Source organism: Nerophis ophidion, linkage group LG17, assembly GCF_033978795.1.
Source record: "Nerophis ophidion isolate RoL-2023_Sa linkage group LG17, RoL_Noph_v1.0, whole genome shotgun sequence".
NCBI lineage: Eukaryota > Metazoa > Chordata > Actinopteri > Syngnathiformes > Syngnathidae > Nerophis > Nerophis ophidion.
The window spans coordinates 22,013,524-22,031,124 of NC_084627.1; the positions used below are offsets into that span (position 1 = coordinate 22,013,524).

Consider the following 17,601-nt stretch of genomic DNA (forward strand, 5'->3'; position numbering starts at 1 on the left):
CGTTACCCGCTCTCGCATTCTAGTTTCTGTTCCATGCAACAGGTGACGACGCTGATTCCCGATTGTGGTAAAGACTATTTTTGTACTTGTTAGCTTCCACGCTATTCCGTTGTTTATTCCCTAGCTCACATGCTAGCGCTTTTAGTTCCTTCTAGCTCCCATGCTAGTTCCGTTTGTTTTGTCTTTAGTGCCTTGTGGAAGTGTTTTTGTTCTTAGTCTGTTTTGTTAGTATTAATAAATCATACTTACTTACTTTTACCTAGTGTCCAAGTCCGACTGCATCATTCGAGAGAACGAACCATCACCACAATGCCAGCCAAGCGTCACAGATACAGAACTGGAAAGTACACACTAAAAAATGTTGGGTTAAAAAATAACTAAATTTTAACCCAACTGCTGTTTCAGAAAAGGACGAACCCCTTATTTGAGTTATTTTAGCTCAACATTTTGGGTTATTTTTTCAACCCAATTCTTGAGTTATGATAACTTAATGTTGGGTTATCCCCAACCAAACTATTGGGTTGAATTATCCATCCATCCATTTTATACCGCGTGTCCCTATTGGGGTCGCGGGGGATGCTTGAGCCTATCTCATCTGCATTCGGGCGGAAGTCAAGGTACACCCTGGACAAGTCGCCACCTCATCGCAGTTGTTTTGAATTAACTAACCCAAAAGTTGAGTTATTCTAACTCAATGTTGGTTGATTCATAACCCAACTATTGGGTTGAATTTATTTAACACAAAAGTTGAGTTATGCTCACTACATTGTTTGGTTATTCCAAATCTGTCTGGACTAGGACTTGGGTGTGGTTTGTTTTCCCGAGGTGCAAAGCGATTGGACCGGACACGACGTGAAGGTAATGACATTTTAATTTTATTCAAAAAAAGGAACAAACGAAAAGCACTTACAGAGGAGGCATAAAAACTTGACTATGAAAACAAAAAACTAGCACTATGGCATGAATAACAAAAAACTTACTTTGAACGAGATATGGGCTTGGATCATCGGCATAGAGCAAGGGTGCGTAGAGGGTGGTAGAGGGTGATAGAGGGTGATGTCCCCAGGCTGACTACCTGGCAACTGTGGCTTAAATAATACTGTGGTGATTGAACAGGTGCGTGAGTCAAAACAAATCAGGTGCGTGACATGACAGGTGAAACTAATGGGTAACCATGGAAACAAGACAAGGAAGTGAAAAAGCAGGAACTAAAAAGAGTCCAAAAACCAAACAGGACATAACTTAACTTAAACAAAACATGATCCCGGACATGACAAAACCCAAATATTGGGTTGGGCAATTAAGCGCTCCTTGACCCAATAGTTGGTTCAGAATTATACATTTTACTGCTGGTTTGTCCTACTCCTTCCCAACTACTGATTCATATTATTTTTATTCCATTAAAATATACTCAAAAGCAAGATATGAGTGACTTTTTTTTTTACAAGAATTTCCATGTATGGTCATACTATTCTATGCTCCAATATGTTCATGTACATAAGACGTGTTATTGTAAATAATGTTAATGAGATTAATCCATAATAAAACTATCTTCAAGAAAAAAGTACCTTTTTAATAAAATGAAAAAAGCATTTTACCCAAAAATGGTTCATAGTTTTGAAAACCCTGAAATTTAATTAAAAATAATACCCTTAACTCAAAAAATTGATTGCTCTTCATAAAAATGTTCATGATCCGTGGTCCGGATCATGTTTTTGTTATGTTCTGTTAGTTTTTGGACTCCCTTAGTTCCTTTTTTTCTGCACCCTTGTAAGTTACCATGGTTACTTATTATTTCCACCTGCCTCCGATTAGTGTTTGGCACGTTCACCTGCTGCCGAGCACTAATCAGAGAGCTATTTATTCACGTTGCTCGCCACACTCTGTCTGGCATCATTGTTTGCTCGTGCTACAGTCACGTAAGTTTTGTTTGTTCACCCCACAGCTCGTCAGTTTTCCTCGCCATAGTCTATGCTAAGTATTTGCTTTAGCTCCAAGTGCGATCAGCATGTCGTGCCCTCGCATTATCTTCCTTTTTGTTTGTACCTCTTAGAGAGTTAATAATTAAATCATGTTCTTACCTGCACGCCTTGTCCGGAGTAGTCCGTCTGCATTTCGGTAGAACGAACCCCTCAGGAAGCTGCGAAAACCCCGCCTTGACAAAAAAAACTCCAAAATTTAACGCAACACTCGCAACTCATAAATTGGGTTATCAAAATAACCCAGCGTTTTTGTAGTATTCTAACCTCCAACGGTAAATGGGCTGTCTTCGTTCCCTGAATTAAATTAGTAAATTCAAATTCAACACAGCTTCCTGGCCAGATGTTGTCAAAGCAAATGACCTGGGCACAATTAGAGGAGACTAACATGACATGAGGCACTCCCCACCCTCCGAGCATTGTCATTACTGGAGTATTAATGCGCTCTGACCTTTGGTGGCCCAGTACAGATGTGTAGATGTTCCAGTACGGCTGCAGCAATTCAAGCAAAAAAAAAAAAAAAGGCTTTTGCAAGATAAAACCCAAATGTTGCATAACCGGGTAACTCTCCTTACAGTTTCTCTGATTGCTTGGAGAGTTAAAAGCAGGCATACTACTACAATATTACTGTAACGTATTATTTTTGGGTCTCCCTATGTCTAGCATTCAATGATTGCAGTTGGTACAAAATGCGGCTGCTAGACTTTTGACAAGAAGAAGAAAGTTTGATCTTATGACACCTATACTGGCTCACCTGTACTGGCTTCCTCTGCACTTAAGATGTGACTTTAAGGTTGTACTACAAACCCAGTTTCCATATGAGTTGGGAAATTGTGTTGGATGTAAATATAAACGGAATACAATGATTTGCAAATCCAACCCATATTCAATTGAATGAACTACAAAGACTACATATTTGATGTTCAAACTCATAAACTTTATTTTTTTTTTGCAAAAATAATTAACTTAGAACTTCATGGTTGCAACACGTGCCAAAGTAGTTGGGAAAGGGCATGTTCACCACTGTGTTACATCACCTTTTCTTTTAACAACACTCAATAAACGTTTGGGAACTGAGGAAACTAATTTTTGAAGCTTTGAAAGTGGAGTGCTTTCCCATTCTTGTTTTATGTAGAGCTTCAGTCGTTCAACAGTCCGGGGTCTCTGCTGTCGTATTTTACGCTTCATAATGCGCCACACATTTTCGATGGGAAACAGGTCTGGACTGCAGGCGGGCCAGGAAAGTACCCACAGTCTTTTTTTATGAAGCCATGTGGTTGTAACACGTGGTGTATGTGGTTTGGCATTGTCTTACTGAAGTAAGCAGGGGTGTCCATGAAAAAGACGGCGCTTAGATGATATTATGGACCGTAGATGTTAAAATCCCTACATTTCTTGCAATTGCACTTTGAGAAACGTTGTTCTTAAACTGTTTGACTATTTGCTCACGTAGTTGTGGACAAAGGGGTGTACCTCGCGCCATCCTTTCTTGTGAAAGACCAAGCTTTTTTTGGGAAGCTGTTTTATACCCAATCATGGCACCCACCTGTTCCCAATTAGCCTGCACACCTGTGGGATGTTCCAAATAAGTGTTTGATGAGCATTCCTCAACTTTGTCAGTATTTATTGCCACCTTTCCCAACTTCTTTGTCACCTGTTGCTGGCATCAAAGTTAATGATTATTTGCACACAAAAAAATGTTTATCAGTTTGATTTTTTTTTCTTTTTTTTTATTGACATCCAGCCTCAGACATTTCCATCCACTAAATCATATTCACATACATCATATATCAGTTGTCTGTCCTAAAAGTCAAAAGTATTTTTTGTTTATATACTCATCATACCACCCCCACCTCCCCTCCCCCCCAAAAAAGAAAAAGAAACAGAGTAAACAAAACAAGGTAGTATCTACACATACATCAATTAAATAAGCAAACAAAAAAATAATACATTGATAATAATAATAAACAGAAATGAAATAAATATATACATATACTTATATGTATATATACACACATACACATATAGAGAGTAATCTTAAAAAAAAAAGTTGATCAGTTTGAACATCAAATATGTTGTCTTTGTAGCATATTCAACTGAATGTGAGTTGAAAATGATTACCAAATCATTGTATTCCGTTTATATTTACATCTAACACAATTTCCTAACTCATATGGAAACGGGGTTTGTACTTTCGTATAAAATACTACACGGTCTAGCTCCAGCCTATCTTGCCGATTGTATTGTACCATATGTCCTGGCAAGAAATCTGCGTTCAAAGAACTCCGGCTTATTAGTGATTTCCAGAGCCCAAAAGAAGTCTGCGGGCTAAAGAGCTTTTTCTATTCGGGCTCCAGTACTCTGGAATGTCCTCATAGTTAGAGATGCTACCTCAGTAGAATCATTTAAGTCTCATCTTAAAACTCATTTGTAAACTCTAGCCTTTAAATTGACCCCCTTTTTAGACCAGTTGATCTGCCGTTTCTTTTCTTTTTCTCCTCTGCACCCCTTTCCCTTGTGGAGGAGGGGCGGAGGGGGACACAGGTCCGGTGGCCATAGATGAAGTGCTGGGTGTCCAGAGTTGGGACCCAGGATGGACCGCTCGCCTGGGCATCGGTTGGGGACATCTGTGTGCTGCTGATCCAACTCCGCTTGGGATGGTCTCCTGCTGGCTCTACTATGGACGGGACTCTCACTATTATGTTCGATCCACTATGGACTGGACTCTCACTGTTATGTTGGATCCACTATGAACTGGCCTTTCACAATATCATGTTAGACCCGCTCGACATCCATTGCTTTCGGTCTCCCCTAGAGGGGCGGGGTGTCCCACATATGCGGCCCTCTCCAAGGTTTCTCATAGTCATCATTGTCACTGTCACCGACGTTCCACTGGGGTGAGTTTTTCCTGTTCCTTATGTGGGATCTGAACCAAGGATGTCGTTGTGGCTTGTGCAGCCCTTTGAGACACTTGTGATTTAGGGCTATATAAATAAACATTGTTTGATTGATTGATACTGAAAATCGACCTAGTTTAAATATTTAAAAATGTGAATTGAGTCCGCTTGTCCTAATGACGACGTTCACCTTCCTTTTAATTACCACGGCGGACATATTTGCAAGCAATTATAAGCAGTAGACACGACTCGATATATTTCAATAATGACCCTCATTTAAGATTTATATGGAAGAGTCAGGGGTGTTAACTCTGATGGAGTCTCTCCTCCTCCATGCTGGAGGTCTATTAGGAAGTGGTACAAATGAACAAGACTGGTGCACAGTGATTGCATGACTAAATGGGAGCATTTCAAACTAAGTTAAAGGTGTTTTTAATGGCAAAAAGTAAACGTTTTGTATGGGATTTGCATCTTGATTTGTATCTACAATATGAGGATATTGTATTGTAGATACAAATACAATATGAGGATAGGGCTTCACGGTGGCAGAGGGGTTAGTGCGTCTGCCTCACAATACGAAGGTCCTGCAGTCCTGGGTTCAAATCCAGACTCGGGATCTTTCTGTGTGGAGTTTGCATGTTCTCCCCGTGAATGCGTGGGTTCCCTCCGGGTACTCCGGCTACCTCCCACTTCCAAAGACATGCACCTGGGGATAGGTTGATTGGCAACACTAAATTGGCCCTAGTGTGTGAATGTGAGTGTGATTGTTGTCTGTCTATCTGTGTTGGCCCTGCGATGAGGTGGCGACTTGTCCAGGGTGTACCCCGCCTTCCGCCCGATTGTAGCTGAGATAGGCGCCAGCGCCCGCCGCGACCCCGAACGGGAATAAGCGGCAGAAAATGGATGGATGGATGGATGGAATATGAGGATAGTACAATGCTGGAGTGTTTGCACCATTTTTTCCGTGGAATAATGTGGACAGGAATTATCTGTTCCAGAGTTAAACTATCACCATCATAAAAAATTTAAACTTTCTTAAAAACATACTTGCCAACCCTCCCGATTTTCCTCTACAACCTTTCGTCACGTCCGCTTTTCCTTCATACAAACAGCGTGCCGTGCAGTCGCATAATATATGCGGCTTCTACACACACAAGTGAATGCAAGGCATACATGGTCAACAGCCATACAGGTCACACTGAGGGTGGCCGTATGAACAACTTTAACACTGTTACAAATATGCGCCACACTGTGAACCCACACCAAACAAGAATGACGAACACATTTTGGGAGAACATCCCCACCGTAACACAACATAAACACAACAGAACAAATACCCGGAAACCCTTGCAGCACTAACTCTTCCGGGACGCTGCAATATACACCCATGCTACCACCAACACCCCCCCCCCCCCCCCCTCCTAAAATACGCCACACCGTGAACCCACACCAAACAAGAATGCCAAACACATTTCGGGAGAACATCCGCACCGTAACACAACATACACACAACACAACAAATACCCAGAACCCCTTGCAGCACTAACTCTTCCGGGACTCTACAACATACATCCCAGCTAACACCAACACCCACCCCCTCCCAATATAAGCCACACTGTGAACCCACACCAAACAAGAATGACAAACACATTTCGGGAGAACATCTGCACCGTAGCACAACATAAACACAACAGAACAAATACCCAGAACCCTTTGCACAACTAACTCTTCCGGGACGCTACAATATACACCCCTGCTACCACCAACACCCCATCCCCCCCAGATCTTCCAAATTCGGAGGTCTCAAGGTTGGCAAGTATGCATATAAATGGGAAAAAAACTGCTGTGAGTAATCAGAATTAATCACATCTCAAAAGTACGATTAATCTAATTTAAAAATGAATCATTTGACGAAAATGTTTAAGACAGGGGTGTCAAAAGTGTGGCTAAGTATTAAATTGAGCCGAAATTTTTGATTGAAAGAAACTTGATGTTCTAAATGTGTCCACTAGATGTCGCAATAGCAATTATTTGTATTTTTGTAGTTTATGCTATATATGTAAGAAAAAATAAATAAAATAAACCACATGACGTTAGTGCACCAGTGAAGAAAATGAGCAAACTACATAATTAACATACTGTAATTTGATTTTGATATTATTTTTTAATCTTGATGGATTAATAATTTATAATAATAACTTTATCACGTAACTTATTCAGAAAGCATAAATAACAACAAATAAAGATAGAACACTACTAACCGCAACATTTAAGTGTAAAAAGAAAAAAGAAAAACCACAACATAACGAATTGTACATTTTAAACAAGGAAAACAATCTGAAGTTGGCTTTATTTTGAAGTTATCGTGCCGTGATTTTACCAGCCCGGCCCACTTGGGAGTAGTTTTTTTTTCCATGTGGCCCCCCATCTCAAATGAGTTTGACACCCCTGGTTTAAGACCAACAAAATGTGTTTTGATATGGCCTTATTGTACTGAGCAGCCAGGACAGAGTGCATTCATTGTGTGATAATGAGGGGTGTGGGAAAAAATCAATTCGAATACGAATCGTAATTCTCACGTTGTGCGATTCAGAATCGATTCTCTTTTTTTTTTTAATCTTTTTTTTTTTTTTAATCAATCCAACAAACCAATACACAGCAATACCACAATGCAATCCGATTCGGAAACCAAACCTGACCTTGCAACACGGTATAGCTCGGTTGGTAGAGAGGCCGTGCCAGTAACTTGAGGGTTGCAGGTTCGATTCCCGCTTCCGCCATCCTAGTCACTACCGTTGTGTCCTTGAGCAAGACACTTTACCCACCTGCTCCCAGTGCCCCCCACACTGGTTTAAATGTAACATAGATATTGGGTTTCACTATGTAAAGCGCTTTGAGTCACTAGAGAAAAGCGCTATATAAATATAATTCACTTCACTCAGAACTGCAATAAACAGAGCAATTGAGTACACAAACACGACACAGAACAAACCAAAAGTAGTGAAACAAAAATGAATATTATCAACAACAGTATCAATATTAGTTATAATTTCAGCATAGCAGTGATTAAAAATCCCTCATTGACATTATCATTAGACATTTATAAAAATAATAAAAAAGAACAATAGTGTCACAGTGGCTTACACTTGCATCGCATCTCATAAGCTTGACAACACACTGTGTCCAATATTTTCAAAAAGATAAAATAAGTCATATTTTTTGTTCGTTTAATAGTTAAAACAAATTTACATTATAGCAATCAGTTGATAAAACATTGTCCTTTACAATTATAAAAGCTTTTTAAAAAAAATCTACTACTCTGCTAGCATGTCAGCAGACTGGGGTAGATCCTGCTGAAATCCTATGTATTGAATGAACACAGAATCCTTTTGAATTGGAAAAATATCGTTTTTGAATCGAGAATCGAATTGAATCGAAAAAATCGATATATTATCGAATCGTGACCCCAAGAATCCGATATCGAATCGAATCGTGGGACACCCAAAGATTCGCAGCCCTAATATATATATATATATATATATATATATATATATATATATATATATATATATATATATATATATATATATATATATATATATATATATATATATATATATATATATATATATTAGGGCTGCGAATATATATATATATACATATATTAGGGCTGCGAATATATATATATATACATATATATAGGTGTAGGAAAAATCACAAGACAACTTCATCTCTACAGAACTGTTTCATGAGGGGTTCCCTCAATCATCAGGATATTTTTACATTTATATATAAGTATAGTATAGTATAGGCCAAAAGTTTGGACTCACCTTCTCATTCAATATATTATATATATATATATATATATATATATATATATATATATATATATATATATACATACATACATACATATGTATATGTGCAACAAGGTGTTCCAAGTATTTTTTTTTTCGTTACCAAAATTAATAATAAAATATCGACATGTCACCTTGACTTATGATTTCAAAACAAGTTGTTCATCCATCTGTTAATAAAATATAGAAAAGCAATGCTCAAATTTGCAGGTAGTGGCTTTACCAATAACACAATAACATACTTTATTGCTTTTTCCCATGCAGACTTTTTCCATTGGCAAGCCTGTGCGGCCAATTGATATCATTATGAGTCAATGTTTATATAATAAATCCGTTGTTTTCTTCTCATCCTCAATAATTTACACCAGCGCAGAGAGATGATGGTGGACTTATACCTTAACATGTAAGCTCGTTCAACCTCGATTTAATGGTGAAGCGTGTTTCCCTGCAGCACTTTCACAAGCATGAAAAGCACGCTCCTGAATTATTCAACAATGCAAGGTCACAGCACTGCGCTCTCTTTATTTATGTTTTTTTTTTTCCAACACGCCGGTGTTGTTGTGACACCCCAAAACACACACACAGCCAAATAATGACGCTTAGCACAAAAACAAAGCACGTGAAGGCGGGAGGTAGAATTGGCTTTAAGGCAGATTTAGTGTAAACCCGAGCCATTATGGAGAAGACTCATTAATCCATAAATCAACAGGAAATTGCACAGTGCACTTTACGCCTCCATGTTTATGGTGGCCTGCGTGTTCTGCATAATGCACTAGGTATGCAGCTGACTTGTGAGGGGGTGGGGAGTGGATGGGGAGGGAGGGGGGGGGCGACAAACTCTGCATGCGGGCCTTCACGGAATGGAGATCCTGTTTTGAAGTGCATCATCCATCCACCTGTCTATCATCCAACACAAGTCAATGAGGAGGTCCCATATGGGCATTAAATAACAAAAAACATAGCTTCTTCACTAATGCATTCAAATGTTCTTATTTGGTAGGCTGTATACAGACAACATTTAAGCAATAATCATGTTATTTTTGCTTCTCTTCCATCATTAGACTCCTACCCCATTCCCTTCCATGCAGCGCTGCTACTCACCATTCCGTGCCAGCTGATGACGAACCCAATCCGGTGACAGTCCAGTTCAAAACATCCCGGCCTGAAGCTGTGCGGCGATCATGGCCAAAGGATCCCAAAAGGTCAGGTGGAAACCTCTTCTTCTTTTTGAATGTATTTAATAAACATATGTATACATATAGACGCTGCTAAACAAGCGGGGAGAGCAAAGCAGAGGGTTGTTGATGCTCACAAACACCTTGCAACCATTGTGCTGCAAGATGCTGGCTGTACCATTGTGGACCGGGTAGGGAAAGGAGGAGGGAGGGGGAGAGAGAGGGAGTGAGAGAGCAAGGGAGGATGGGAGGTGGGGGGGGTCGCCATAGCAACCGTAGAGGAGCACTGCTGACGTCAAAGCAGGGAAGAGAGGAAGAGGTTGTGTTCCGCTGCTATAGCGTCCACTTACAAATTACCAGCGCCGGTTGTTTTTCAAGGGGTAAAATGGTGGGGAAACAAGATGATGCCACAGAAGACCACTAGATGGCGCTGTTTCTTCCACTCTTTAAAAAATATCCATTGTTTCTAGTTATCTAATTATTGTGTAAAAGCATTCACACCAGTGACGTGCGGCGAGGTTTATACAGTGGGGCAAAAAAGTATTTAGTCAGCCAACGATTGTGCAAGTTCTCCCACTTAAAATGATGACAGAGGTCTGTAATTTTCATCATAGGTACACTTCAACTGTGAGAGACAGAATGTGAGGGAAAAAATCCAGGAATTCACAATGTAGGAATTTAAAATAATTTATTTGTAAATTATGGTGGAAAATAAGTATCTGGTCAACCATTCAAAGCTCTCACTGATGGAAGGAGGTTTTGGCTCAAAATCTCACGATACATGGCCCCATTCATTCTTTCCTTAACACGGATCAATCGTCCTGTCCCCTTAGCAGAACAACAGCCCCAAAGCATGATGTTTCCACCCCCATGCTTCACAGTAGGTATGATGTTCTTGGGATGCAACTCAGTATTCCTCTTCCTCCAAACACGACGTGTTGAGTTTATACCAAAAAGTTCTATTTTGGTTTCATCTGACCACATGACATTCTCCAAATCCTCTGCTGTATCATCCATGTATCCATTTTGGTATAAACTAAACTTGTCGTGTTTGGAGAAAGAAGAATACTGAGTTGCATCCCAAGAACACCATACCTACTGTGAAGCATGGGGGTGGAAACATCATGCTTTGGGGCTGTCTTTCTGCTGAGGAGACAGGACCATTGATCCGTGTTAAGGAAAGAATGAATGGGGCCATGTATTGTGAGATTTTGAGCCAAAACCTCCTTCCATCAGTGAGAGCTTTGAATGGTGACCAAATACCTAATTTCCACCATAATTTACAAATAAATTATTTAAAATTCCTACAATATGAATTCCTGGATTTTTTTCTTTCATATTCTGTCTCTCACAGTTGAAGTGTACCTATGATGAAAATTACAGACCTCTGTCATCATTTTAAGTGGGAGAACTTGCACAATGGGTGGCTGACTAAATACTTTTTTGCCCCACTGTAGCTGGTGAGGCACTGACGTAATCAGAATCAGATTTATAAATATAGAGCGCAGATTATTTGCCATTAGATTGGCAGCAGTTTACGGGTTACGTTTCATTTCTGCATTCTTTACACATACAAACTGTCGCCCACAAAATGTGCATTTCATTAAAAACTAAACAAAAATAATGTTATCGCCGTCTTACCTTTACTTGTAAATGAAGTCCATGCGCCAGTCCTTCTGGATAGAAATAGCCGTCACTTTCTGGTAAAAGTCCTCCTTCACTTCCTTCAGTTTTAAAAGTCTTATGAGAGTTCAACATAGTTGCCGCGATTGGCAGAGCTCCTACTCTCATTTCCACGAAATGCGAGCTGCTGTTAGGCGAGGAAGCAGGTCGCATTGATGACATCTTTTAAAATCTCTCGGTTCTCTTTTACCTTAGCATTGTGGACACTGATGTTGAGTCGCCGCTGTTCATCCAAAGCCAAGTCTATCCTCGTCATCCCAAACGTTTTTAGCGCAATCTGGCTAGGAATATGAGCGGCCGATCGCTCATGTTTGGTGAGGCTTCTTTGCCAATTCTTTAGGTCACAAAATCCCATTGAAGTCCACAGAGTTCCACAGGTTGAAAAAAGAAGGCAAGGAAAGCAGAAAAGGCGGTTTCTTGCAGAACATCCACAAAGCCAGTCTTTTCACGTATACCACTCTGTTTGGAAAGAGTGAGTAACTTTCCGTCCTCATGATTGAAACAAACCATTCAGCTCCGGCTTTGGTCTTCCTTTAGTAATTATCTCCTGCTTCGCTTGAAAGTCCACTTTAGAAAATTGTTTAAGTGCGGAAATATATTTGTCCATTATAGAAAGTTGGGGTGCACGAGACGCAAAAAATAAGTCGCTGCGGCACTTACCCGCTGAGGCATCCGAATGTATTGGATCATGAGCGCCCCGCCCCTATCGTGAGGCACGAGAACTGTTTGCCTCACCTCAGACATATTACTCGCTGCGGCACTTGACTCGCTTACGCCACCGTATGTCTCTGATCATGAGCGCCCCTATCGTGAGGCACGAGAACTGTTTGCCTCACCTCAGACTTTTTTCTCTGCTTTTTTGAATGCTCAGCAACACACCAGAAAAGAACACGCTCTGGCCGCATGGCAGACAGAGAAGTTTACGAGAGATTGCGAATATTCAGCGATATTGAAGAAAAAGTAATCCAAATTGGTGAAGCTAAATGAAAATTAAAGGCCTACTGAAATGCGATTTTCCTATTTAAACGGGGATAGCAGGTCCATTCTATATGTCATACTTGATAATTTCGCGATATTGCCATATTTTTGCTGAAAGAATTTACTAGAGAACATCGACGATAAAGTTCGCAACTTTTGGTCGCTAACAGAAAAGCCCTGCCTTTACCGGAAGTCGCAGACAATGACGTCACTCATTGAGGGCTCCTCACATCCTCACATTGTTTTTAATGGGAGCCTCCAACAAAAAGAGCTATTCGGACCGAGAAAACGACAATTTCCCCACTAATTTGAGCGAGGATGAAAGATTTGTGTTTGAGGATATTGATAGCGACGGACTAAAAACCTTTTTTTTTTTTAAATCAAGTTAAAAAAAAAAACGCGATTGCATTGGGACGGATTCAGATGTTTTTAGAAACATTTACTAAGATAATTCTGGGAAATCCCTTATCTTTCTATTGTGTTGCTAGTGTTTTAGTGAGTTTAATAGTACCTGATAGTCTGAAGGGTGTATCCACGGGTGTCTTGAGGCCAGTGTCTGATGGAAGTCACTGTCAGCTGTATGGACGGCACAAGCTCAGCTGATCTCCGGTAAGTGGCGACTTTTTACCACATTTTTCTCACCGAAAACTGCTGGTTGACATTTGGTCGAGATCCATGTTCGCTTGACCGCTCTGGTCCATAGTAAAGTTTCACATCCGAGAATTTTAGACAAGGAATCACCGTGTGTTTGTGTGGCTAAAGGCTAAAGCTTCCCAACTACATCTTTCGACTTTGACTTCTCCATTACTGATTGAACAAATTGCAAAAGATTCAGCAACACAGATGTCCAAAATACTGTATAATTATGTGTTTAAAGCAGACGACTTTTAGCTGTGTGTGTGTGCGCAGCGCTAATATTTCCAACAGTCCGTTACGTTTTCAAGAAGAAACTCCCGGGAAATTTAAAATTGCAATTTAGTAAACTAAAACGGCCGTCTTGGCATGTGTTGCAATGTTAATATTTCATCATTGATATATAAACTATAAGACTGTGTGGTCGGTAGTAGTGGGTTTCAGTAGGCCTTTAAATACTAACAATTACAAGTATTTTATCATTATATATTTTTTTTCTTTGCATGATTACAGGTGAGGCACTGCCTCCCCTGACCGCACGTCACTGATTCACACATATGGGTTTCTACACCCAAATGTATCTATTAAACTTCTCCTTCTCCAGATTGTGTCGGGCTCTGCCTTCCACATTTGTCACTTGATTCAAACCATTCCAACTTCAAACTGTTCAGCCTATACGGGAATCGCTGGCTTTCCCTTGACAAATTCCAAAAATTCCCAGATTTCCCAGAATTTGAGGTTTTCCGGGACATTTTTCAAAGTTCCACCATTTGAACATTTTTCAACCGATTCAAACCATTCCACCTTCAACACATTCTTCCATCCTGGAAATTTAAACTACATTTATTTCCAAGTCCAAAAAAATTCCAGGATTTTCCAGAATTCCTAGCTTTTCAAAGCCCTATTTCCACCTTTTTTTCTGGGGACTACTCCTTCCATATTTTTCAACGCATTTTAACCCTTTTACTGTCAAAACATTCCTTTAAATCAGGACAAAACACAAAGTTGTTTTTTGAACTGGAAAAATTCTTCAGTTTTCCTGAAATTCCAGGAAATCCGTAATACCATCTCTCAATTCAACATGTTACTACTTCAACATTCCTTGACTGATTTAAACAATTCCAAAGCCAACCATTTCAACTCATTCAGAGCATTTAAGTTTTTTACCATTTTCCAAAAAATTCCCACTTTTCCCGAAATTCACAAATTTTGGGGAAATTCACAATTAAATCAATGGGATATTCTTCTAAATTCCACAACTCCCACATTTTTCATCTGATTCAAACTGTTCAATTTTCAAAATATTCTACCTGTTTGGGAATTGGGTGCTCCACTTCAACAATTGTATAAACAATTCTAGGATTTCAGTTCAACTTCAGAATTGGAGCGTTCACACACAGTTCCTTCAGGAATTGCCTCATCCAGTTGCATTTAATATATGTCTGCCTGACTTCCTGTAGTGAGCGCTGCATAGGTTCAACTGCAGGATTGGTTTTTCAAAACCCTATTTCCACCCTTTTTTCTGGCAATATTGTGACTGTCCAGTCCACAGTGGATCTAACATAATAGTGAGTGTCCAGTCCATAGTGGATCTAACATAAAAGTGAGAGTCCAGTCCATAGTGGATCTAACATAATAGTGAGAGTCCAGTCCATAGTGGATCTGACATAATAGTGAGAGTCCAGTCCATAGTGGGTCTAACATAATAGTGAGTCCAGTCCATAGTGGATCTAACATAATAGTGAGAGTCCAGTCCATAGTGGGTCTAACATAATAGTGAGAGTTCAGTCCACAGTGGATCTAACATAATAGTGACAGTCTAGTCCATAGTGGCTCTAACATATTAGTGAGAGTCCAGTCCATAGTGGATCTAATATAATAGTGAAAGTCCAGTCCATAGTGGCTCTAACATATTAGTGAGAGTCCAGTCCATAGTGGATCTAACATAATAGTGAAAGTCCAGTTCATAGTGGCTCTATCATAATAGTGTGAGTCCAATCCATAGTGGATCTAACATTAAAGTGAGAGTCCAGTATATAGTGGATCTAACATAATAGTGAGAGTCCAGTCCATAGTGGATCCAACATAATAGTGAGAGTCCATTCCATAGTGGATCTAACATAATAGTGAGAGTCCAGTCCGTAGTGGCTCTAACATAAAAGTGAGAGTCCAGTCCATAGTGGATCTAACATAATAGTGTTAGAGTCCAGCCCATAGTGGATCTAACATAATAGCCTATAGTGGATCTAACATAATATTGAAAGTCCAGTCTATAGTGGATCTAATATAATAGTGAGAGTCCAGTCTATAGTGGCTCTAACATGATAGTGAGAGTCCAGTCCATAGTGGATCTAACATAATAGTGAAAGTCCAGTCCATAGTGGCTCTAACATAATAGTGAGAGTCCAGTCCATAGTGGATCTAACATAATAGTGAGAGTCCAGTCCACAGTGGATCCAACATAATAGTGAGAGTCCAGTCCATAGTGGATCTAACATAATAGTGAGAGTCCAGTCCATAGTGGGGCCAGCAGGAGATCATCCTGAGCAAAGACATTTCAGCAGCGCAGAGATGTCCCCAACCGATGCACAGGCGAGCTGTCCACCCCGGGTCTCCACTCTGGACGGCCAGCACTTCATCCATGGCCACCGGACCTGTGCAACAACCCTCCTCCCCCCATCCATAAGAGAGAGGGGAGCTGAGCAGAAAATAAAAGAAACGGCAGATCAACTGGTCTAAAAGGGGGTCTATTTAAAGGCTATAGCATACAAATGAGTTTTAAGATGGGACTTAAATGCTTCTATTGAGGTAGAATCTCGAATTGTTACCAGGAGGGTATTCCAGAGTACTGGAGCCCGAATAGAAAACGTTCTATACAGAGGTGGGTAGTAACGCGCTACATTTACTCCGTTACATTTACTTGAGTAACTTTTGGGATGAATTGTACTTCTACGAGTAGTTTTTATGCAACATACTTTTACTTTTACTTGAGTATATTTATACAGAAGAAACGCTACTTTTACTCCGCTCCAATTATCTACATTCAGCTCGCTACTTGTTACTTTTTTTTTTTATCGATCTGTTAATGTTTGTTTCGGTTTATGACAGAGCTTCAAAGTAGGATCTGCACATGCCTGCGTTTCACCAATCACATGCAGTCACTGGTGACGTTGGACCAATCAAACAGAGCCAGGCGGTCACATGACCCAACTTAAACAAGTTGAAAAACATATTGGGGTTTTACATTGCCGCCAATGTATTTCTTGTAAAGTGTATAAAAACGAATATGGAAGCTGAACAAATAAGATGCCAAAAACCAACGACTTTCATGTGGTATTAGACGGAAAGGAGGAACTTTTTTCTCCTCCATTTGAAAAAGTGGACGTTATCAGCACTAAAATGCAAGTCATCAGAATCAGGTAATACACCAACTTATATTCTTGTCTTCATGAAAGATAGGAATCTATGTGTTAAACATGCATGTATATTCATTAAAACACCTTTAACATGTCAACAAAAACGGCAAAATAAAAATATATATAAATGATATACTGTATATATAAATGTATGTATATATGCCCCGCTACCCCTAAAGGGAATAAGCGGTAGAAAATGGATGGATGGATGGATGGATGTATATATGTATATGATATGTGTGTGTATGTATATGTATATATGAGGTAGATCACCTCGACTTGGTCATTTATTAAGTAATTGATTAACGTTGAAAAACTTATTGGGGTGTTACCATTTAGTGGTCAATTGTACGGAATATGTACTGTACTGTGCAATCTACTAATACAAGTTTCAATCAATCAATCAATCAATCAATCAATGCCTATTGAGCCTATGGTGCTGTTAAGTTATTGTGGCTCAATGTGCCTTATTTTTTTTTAATTTTAATGTACTATTATTTTAAATATATTATTGTTTTAGTTGCTTAAGAGATATTTATGGCTCTGAATTTGCTCATTGCTATTTTTATGTTTTTGTGCATTATTTGTTGCCGTAATCAGGTTACTCATCAGTTACTCAGTACTTGAGTAGTTTTTTCACAACATACTTTTTACTTTTACTCAAGTAAATATTTGGGTGAATACTCCTTACTTTTACTTGAGTAATACATCTCTAAAGTAACAGTACTCTTACTTGAGTACAATTTCTGGCTACTCTACCCACCTCTGGTTCTATAGCCTGCAGACTTTTTTTGGGCTCTGGGAATCACTAATAATTTTTTGAACGCAGATTTCTTGCCAAGACATATGGTACAATACAATCGGCAAGCATTGTTAACACAGGTAACAATGATTATCACACTGTAACAGTAATTTGTATCAACAACGTGGGAAGAATGAACAATACCAACAGTGGTAATGGACAAAACACAAACAATGGTAAT

General features: G+C 39.5%; 1 protein-coding gene across 7 annotated transcripts in view; it reads right to left on the minus strand.

Moving 5' to 3' along the window:
- Window positions 1-10,093, minus strand: part of mapk10 (mitogen-activated protein kinase 10) — an 89,013-nt gene extending 78,920 nt beyond the window's left edge. For all 7 annotated transcript variants that reach the window (XM_061876548.1, XM_061876547.1, XM_061876550.1 and 4 more), the window contains exon 1: window positions 9,835-10,093. In XM_061876548.1, the coding sequence (XP_061732532.1) occupies window positions 9,835-9,837 (3 nt within the window). In that variant the 5' untranslated portion in view covers window positions 9,838-10,093. The remainder of the gene's footprint in view (window positions 1-9,834) is intronic.
- Window positions 10,094-17,601: the final 7,508 nt, after the last annotated feature.